An 8,363-nucleotide genomic window follows, 5' to 3' on the forward strand; every position below is an offset into this window, starting at 1 on the left:
GGGGTTGGAACTGGATGAGCTTTAAGGTCCCTTCCAACCCAAACCAGTCAGGGATTCTGTGACTTGGAGAGATGTGATCTCACCAGGAAGCAGGGACTCCTGTGGAAACCCATTTCTACCTTCAGCTTGCCTTTCTGCACCTTCAGACAGACCCTCAAAGGGAAAGTAAAGCAGCACACTGAGGCACAAGACAAAGTGGTTGCTTTCTTGCTGCCCTGCTCTCTGCCAGCACACACACACAACAGGCACAAGCAGGAGGGAACAGAGCTGACCTTTCCTAGGTTCCCTGAAACACAAGCCCTACACCACTGAGGCTACAAGCACAAGTCACATCCAGCATTGTCTGGAGACTTCCAGTCTTTTTGGACATCAGGGAAAATTGGAGCATGACCACATATGCTGAGCAGTGGAGTTGAGACTAAGAAACAGCAACCACAGCCCACAGTGGTTGGATCCTTGATTACACCAGGGGACAGGCTTTAAGGCAAGCATATGCTCCTCCATAAGAAGTCTCTGTCACACACAGCTCTCCCATTTATGTTTGTCCTTGGAAGCCATACCGTACAATGGCACAATCTGGTTTTACACCACAAGAGGGACCCGATTATCCACATAACTGAGACTTACACTAAGCTCAGAGCATCAGAAATGACCATTTGAGTAAGTGTCCATGTAGCCCAGGACTCTGCTTTGACCCACAGCAAGAGGAGACGCTATCTAGGAAGAGCAAACCTGGACACCTAAATACAGCCCATTACCCTCACACATCCCCACCATCCATGGCCCCTGGAGTAGGGATGTCAGAGGCCACATCCCTGACTATTCCTCCTTTTAATAAACATTTCCATGTTTATTAAACATGTTGTCCATTTGTTTGTCCAATCTGGTTTTGAACTGCTGATGCTGCCTGCCTCCTCTGGCAAAAAAAAACAGTGCTAATCTCTGTGTAAAGAAGTATGTTCTTCTAAATCAAACTCACCCTGGTCTCACTGAGCGTCCCTCACCCGTGCTGCTGCAGGCTTTAGGCAATAACAGTTCTATCCACTACCTTCCTGAGTCCACAAAGCTCACTTATATCTTCCCTCAGTCTCCTCCTCTCCAAAATCAAGTCTAAGCTTTCCGAGTTTCTCTTCCTAAGGCAGATGCTCCACTTCCTTTATAATATTAGTTCTCCGTACCTTCATGCTCAGGAAGGACACAGTGGAGTGTGCTGGTTTGAGCTGGGATGGAGTTAATTTTCCTCCCAGTAGCTGGTGTGGGGCTGTGGTGTGGATTTGTGCTGGAAACAGTGTTGGTAACACAGGGATGGTTTGTTATTGCTGAGCAGGGCTTACACAGAGCCAGGGGCTTTTCTGCTCCTCACCCCACCAGCGAGGAGGCTGGGGGTGCAGAGGAAGCTGGGAGGGGACACAGCTGGGACAGCTGATCCCAACTGACCAAAGGGATAGTCCAGAGCATATGGCATCATGCTCAGCAGATAATGCTGGGGAAGAAGAAGGAAAGGGGGATGTTTGGAGTGATGGCATTTGTCTTCCCAAGTCACCGTGATGCGTGATGGAGCCCGGCTGTCCTGGAGATGGCTGAGCACCTGCCTGCCCAGGGGAAGCAGTGAATGAATTCCTTGTTTGGCTTTGCTTGCACACGTGGCTTCTGCTTTACCTGTTAAACTGGCTTTATCTCAACCAACTCACCAGTTTTCTCACTTTCACTCTTCCAATTCTCTCTGACCCATCTCACTGTGAGGGGAATGAGTGAGCAGCTGTGTGGTGCTTAGTTGCCAGCTGGGGTTAAACCACTACATGGAATTAGACAAGACCAGAACACAAATTGAGGCACATCAAGGGTGTGGGCAGCAGGAAAATTACATCCTCTATCTCATTCTCAGTATCTTTCCTGATGGCACCTACATTTTGCCAACTTTTCCAGCTGCTGCACAATGAGCTGATGATTTTGGAGAAGTGCTGTTTCATCCACATCACAGCCAGGTATCCAACTTGGATACCCCCAGTTGCCAGCATCTTACAGGTACTTCCCACAACTTGTTTCTGTGATGGTCATGTCTCAGTTCTCCAGATAAAAAAGAAGAAGACATCCAGAATGGACCATCCCATATAAATTTCCACACCAGGGATGGCAGGTTAAAGGAAAGTTTCTGCTTTCATCTTTTCTGTGACTGATCAGTCCATATGTCATTAGGTGCTGAAATGCAAATAAACATCATGTGCAGCTCTAAGCATCACAGAACTGTTCACTCTGGGTTATTCTGGAGCAGCTTGAAAACACAAACTGGAGAAATTTTGCTCTTGTATGGCCATACACAGCTTCCTTACACATCACAAAAGGCTCCAGACTCACAACTTCCAAATTTTTACCCCATCTTCCTTGCCAAATAATTATTGTACAACTGATAGGAAGATTGTGCCAAGAAAAAACAACAAAGCAGATAAGAAAATGCATGGTCAAAACATTCACAGGAAGACATCACAGGTGAGGACAAACTAATCACTTGACAAACCAACATCTTCAGAGACAGGAGAGAACTAGACTACCTAGTACCAGATTAGCTTGTACCAACTCTCAGCAGATAAAAAAAACATTTTCTCAGGCATAAAAGGCCTTAGCAGAAACACTGTAGAAGGGAACATGCTTCTTTAGAAAGGATTTGAGTCCTGTTACCTTCTTCTGGCGGTAGAGGATCTTCTCCAGCTCCTGCTCTTTGCTGCGCAGTTCCTTCTGGAGCAGGTTACTCCTGTCATGTCTCAGTGCTTCCTGCAGATGTAAAGACACACAGCTGTGCATACAACACCCAGCACGGTAAGAGCTGTTCCTGGGCCAGGTGAGCCACCACCGCTGCTTCAGACCAGAGAAAGTTTGACCTCAGCCAAGAAAGATGAGGTACCTGGCAGATCAGCCTCTCCCTTTCTGCTTTGATCTGTTGCTCCATTTCTTCATAAAGGCACCTGACTTCTCGGTCATGGTCCGTCTCCTTCCTACAAAAGGCAGGGTGGGCACAGGTCAGGAGAGAGAAAGGGAATACAGAAAGAAAACAGGAGAGGAGGGTGGAAACAGATTCCCACTAACAGCTGTGGCACTGAGTGGGATTTTAACCAGACCAAATGTTATGGGTGGGCACTGATGCAAAACAAACCCATGGGGATCAGATCAAGATACAGAGTAATTTTATTACAGCAAGAAAAACCTCTGTGTCCTGTAACCCAGCCTCTCCTTGCACTTGAGGCAGCATCCAAGCATCACAGAATCATAGAATCGTTTTGGTTGGAGAAGACCTTTAATATAATTGAGTCCAGCCATAAACCCAACACTGCCAAGTCCACCACTAAACCATGTCCCTGAGCACCACATCTAAACATCTTTCAAATCCCTCCAGGGATGGGGACTCCACCACTGCCCTGGGCAACCCCTTCCAATGCCTCAGAACCCTTTCAGCAAAGAAATTCTTCCTCACGTGAAATCTCAACTGCCCTTGGGGCAACTTGAGGCCATTTCCTCTTGTCCTGTCCCTTGGTCCTTGGTTGAACAGACCCACCCCCACCTCTCTCCACCCTCCTCCAAGGGACTTGGACAGAGCCACAAGGTCTCCCCTCAGCCTCCTTTTCTCCAGGCTCAGCAACCCCAGTTCCCTCAGCCGGGAACTCAGCAATTCCTGACAGCAGATGACAGTGATGCTCTCCTTACCGCTTCAATGCCTGTTCCATAGACTCCTTCTCATGATTCACCTCCCTTATATACGACGAAACACGCAGCAGAAACTCTTCAAAATTGGATAAGAGCTCCGGACGCTCCTTTCGTAGCCGAGCCCAGAGCTCCCGAATCTCACGTGGACTGGAGCAAGCATACAAGAGAAAAGGAAAGCAAATTAATTTCTGTGTCATCTTATGGACTGTTATTCCAACTCCAACATGCACTGGGGACAGACAAATTGCCCTTCCGCTGTGACGACCTCCATCATAGCAAAGAGCAAAGCTGGACAGTGGTGGAGCGTGCATGTGGAGTGAGATCTACTGCGAGGTTAAAATAAAGGAAGTCATCTGAAAGAAGAAAAATCATCTAGGAAGCAAACCTGGAATGATTATTTTGCAAGTATTCAGCAATAAGACATTTGGTGTCTAAACCAAGACTCGAAGAGATGAACATTCAGCAAATTTGCTGTGAGCTATGGCCAAGCAGCGAACTCTTACAGCCCAGGGATTTAGCACACATCACGTGGGTGTTGTTCTCACACCAGGACTGTACTGGTGGATGCTGCTGTCCTTGTTAGTTATTTATTTTACAGGTTTGGGAACTGAGGTACAAACAAAAGAAGTAAATTTGCCCAGGTGCCACATCAGGACAATAATGGAGGAAGCCCTGGAAACCCAAAGTCTTCTTTTTCTGAACCTGCAATAATGATGACACTGTTTGGCATTTCATTTGTTGCAACTTGAGCACAGCACTTGTAAACTTACCCTTTCCCAAGGAGTCTTATAAGCCTGCAGACATCACTTCATGCTTCTTTTTGGGGAAGAGTTTTTTATTATTTTTATTTTTTTTTAAATCCATTAAGTACTTTGGAGGAACTGCCTTGAAATGTACAGAATAATTACACCTATAGACATTATCCAAATTTTTCCTTTGTCCATGTATCTGTCTCCCTTAATATTCTTTGTGAAAAAAAAAAACAAACAAAAATACAACCAAAAAGCTCTTTATTTCCCCTGCCACCATGATAGCCTCCTTTTTCTGTCCCAAGTTCAAAAAGTTACTAGCACTTCATCAAAACTTTCTGTTTCAGATAACAGAACATATTGAGTCCCTTTCATAAACAAAGCCATTTCTTTCCAGCAAAACAGTGAAGACAGTTCAGACTCCGGCTCCGACCCCAGTTAGCTTCTGTTTTCTATTACTTCTTTCCAACAGCTGGCTTGGCACAAAGACATGACATGAGCGACCTCGTGGCATAAAACTGCAAGTAAGTGGTCAAAATAAAACCCAGGATACTTCCACTTTAAGACCTGATGCTTCTCAAAGCAGAGTTATAAACAGCACAGGCTATTTTTCCAGAGCAGTAACATGACCTTTCACAGTGACATCCCATTATTTGAGGCATAACAGCTTTCCAGACATTTTCAGGACAGGAGAAGCTGTTTAGCATTAAAAGAAACATGCAGGTGCTTCGCATCACAATGCAAATGAGACAAAAAATAATTAAAAAAATCTGTTTCAGGACAGATGCAGCTCTGAAAGCAGCAAACTCCTTCACTCTCAGCTTCTGTCTCCAGTCCTGGCCATCTCCTGTCCCAGTCTGGCTGCTCCCTGCACACTGGCAGCGCCATTGGACTACAATGTCTGGAAAAAAGGGCTGCCAGGGATGCTGTCAGGCACCACAGCCCCAGCAGATGTGCACCAGTAAGAACCAGTTATACATAATGCTTCACTTGGGAAGGCCCTAAAAAAAGGCTGGATGATACTGGGGCCAGCAGACTCTACTGGGGCCACAGGCAAGGGCATTAATATCAATTTTCAGTGCTCAGGTGAGCATCCTTTGCCCAGTTTAGCCTTTCACACTCTTCAAGATCAGCTCAGTCCCAAACAGTCCCTTGAGCACAGACCTTTCACAGAGACTCTTGGGACTAAGATGGTCTGAACATACGTGAACAGTCACCCACTGTTTTGGAACAGACAGCACACTCATCCTCCTTACCTCATCTAACCCTCACATGTTTCTCTTCATTTGCCGTGTGCAGATGGGCTTCCAGGCCACCAACTGCTACATTTTACAGCTGTGGCATGAACTTTAGTTTAGGAAACCCTTTGTGAAAAGCACTGCACTAAAAGTAACTGTAAACTGATGAGAAAACCCAGACTTCACTGCATTTGTTACCAAGCATATGGAAACCCAAGACAGCAGTACAGAAAGCCCAAGCAGTGCTTCAGAGAGCAAGCAGCTCACTTCACCTCCTCAGCCTTTGCTGGTACTTTAAAGTTTTGGTATTGCAAGATCAAAAGAGGGTAGAAGCAATGCCATGAGACTCCCCTACTTACTCTTCAAACATGTGGGCTGCTCCGAGCTGCTCCATCATGGAACAGAATCGTTTCTCTTCATCATCATCATCTGCTGGGTCCAAGTCATCTGACCAGCCTGACTCAAAGGTCTCCTCGTGTCTGGAATGATCCATTCTCCCAGTCCCTTGACACAATTCAATCCCTATTAACTTTCCTGGTGGAAGGAGAAGGGAAGAAGGAGAATAAAGAAAGTCAAATTGGATGATATTTAATAAGTTGCTATTTAAATGGCAGCCTGACAGAGCTCCATGTGAAGCTGCCTGCACGCTGCGAGTGTAGAATACAGCTCCTGGTCAGTGAAGAGCCTCTGTTCTGGCGTCCTGAGTGATGTCAGTGTCCAGTCTGCAATGCTCCCAGCCCCAACAACAGGCTGTTTGGGCCCTGCTCACATCTGCGTGGAGATGATCTACCACCCACGGCCTTGGATTCTCAGCATGTGAAGCACGCAGCATTAGGTCACTTCACTCCCGCGGAGCAGCGCTGTGGGTTCATCGCCAATGATCCCACAAGCTCCCTCTGGGACTGCAAGCCCAGCACTGGATAGTACCATGCCTCAGCTCCCCAGCTTAAAAAAAGTGAGGAAGAGATCCCTACCCTTCCCTTCTCCTGTGCGACATCTGTTCTGATTCAAGTGCTATGGGACAAGGACCATCCCTTGCTAGGATCGGGTAGGGTGTCTGACCAACATGGACTTACCCTCCAAACAGCCCCTCCTGCCCCAGCCCACGTATGGATGGCTTCCAGCTATCTGGATCTTGTTCCATGCTGAGACACCAATGCCATGAGAACTTCATGCTATGCAAGGCACGTGACAAATACTGGTGCTGGGAACAAATTCTTCTCAAAGAAGCAAATCAAGCAATCCTACCCCAAAACACAGGCTCCCATCCTGTATACAGAGGTCAGACCTCCATTAGCAGCTACTCTTCCTTTCCAAAACATATCTGCTTGGTTCAAAAGGCAGAAATGACACCCCAGATACAGGGTCGGGATCCAAGGATGTTCAGAGCACTGATGAGAACATGAAGCTGCTCTAAGGGGAAAAGTATCTCCACTATTTGTGGACCTCAAGTCACTTAACCACTTTTTAGCTCCTATGTCCAGACCCTTGCCACTTCTCACCTGCTTTTAAAATGGGTTGTAAAAAAACTTGCAGTACAGAGATACAGGCCCTACTCAGCTTAAAACCAGAGGCTCATACAGTTAATTAAGGAGCTGGGCTTAGATTAGGCACTTTGGATGTCTGCTTTAAAGAAAGAGTCATTATCTCTTGTTATGTCTCTTTTACAGCTGGGAAAATGGAGTTAGAGAATGATCTGAAGATTGTTTTGACATCCTAGAAGGATCTCAGATTGATTTAAATTTAACATTTTTAATGTGTGCTCTTTTGTCAGTTGTGCAGATGCACCTGTAACCTCTCAGAGGCCATGCAAGGAGCCCTCCCAAGAAGCAGGGTCGATTGCAGCTGGAACTGCTTCCCTTGATCTTCCCCCTGCACACTCTGTAAGGGAGCCAGCAATATGCCTGGCCAAACTCTAGAGTTAGGGGCAAAGCCTGAAAAGGATTTCAATGAAGCCAGACACAAAAAACAACCATAAAGAAAAGAAATGCAGAAATGAAGTGTTTTGCCTACACTGGAGCAAGTCCCACAGAGCCAGGCTACTGACACAGGGTGGTGGCACCTGCCAACTGGTGGCTGACACAAAGAGAAATCTTGCCTGTGTCTGCCAGCAAGGGCACTGAGGCAGGTACCCTCCTGATGTCCATCTGTGGCTACAGCTGGGACAAATGACTCAATCAATGAGATGCTGGAATAACCAAACCATAACACAGAGGGCACTGTGGATGCCAACCTGCACAAATGGCACCCACTCACCTTCTACACAGTGCTGGGCAGGAAAGCCCATGCTCCCGAGATGACTCTTGTCACTGGCAAAAGCAGCAGAACCAGCCCACAAGGCTTCACGCCCACAGGCAGGGACACAAGGCAGAAATGGGCACAGTCAGCAGGCACTCAATGGGTTAACACATTCCCAGAACAGGCTGGCCCAAGGTGCAGCTTCCCATGTTTATTCCAAGAAAATCTTTACAGCTTCTCCTTTCAGGTTTGGCTGTTTCTGGTGACTCAGACTGAAGCACCAAAAAGATCCCCCTCTCTCCAAGTTGTGAGAAAGCCATGAGCAACCACAACCTGAGCAATCAGGACACTGCACTCCAGAGCCTTCTCAACCACTTCTAAAACCCCTGGAGCACTTGGTGTAAGCTTGCTTTGACCTGATCCCACCAACATCTCTACATGC

The 8,363-nt window shown here is 46.8% G+C and overlaps 1 protein-coding gene across 1 annotated transcript in view; it reads right to left on the reverse strand.

Moving 5' to 3' along the window:
• Positions 1 to 7,970, reverse strand: part of LOC104531585 (ras and EF-hand domain-containing protein) — a 26,597-nt gene extending 18,627 nt beyond the window's left edge. The window contains exons 1-5 of the mRNA XM_010176505.1: positions 7,940 to 7,970; positions 6,043 to 6,217; positions 3,697 to 3,843; positions 2,900 to 2,990; positions 2,677 to 2,769 (exon numbers count right to left, since the gene is read on the reverse strand). Of these exons, the coding sequence (XP_010174807.1) occupies positions 2,677 to 2,769; positions 2,900 to 2,990; positions 3,697 to 3,843; positions 6,043 to 6,217; positions 7,940 to 7,970 (537 nt within the window). The remainder of the gene's footprint in view (positions 1 to 2,676; positions 2,770 to 2,899; positions 2,991 to 3,696; positions 3,844 to 6,042; positions 6,218 to 7,939) is intronic.
• Between the last annotated feature and the right edge of the window lie 393 nt (positions 7,971 to 8,363).

Source organism: Antrostomus carolinensis, unplaced genomic scaffold (genome assembly GCF_000700745.2).
Source record: "Antrostomus carolinensis isolate BGI_N321 unplaced genomic scaffold, ASM70074v2 scaffold47969, whole genome shotgun sequence".
NCBI lineage: Eukaryota > Metazoa > Chordata > Aves > Caprimulgiformes > Caprimulgidae > Antrostomus > Antrostomus carolinensis.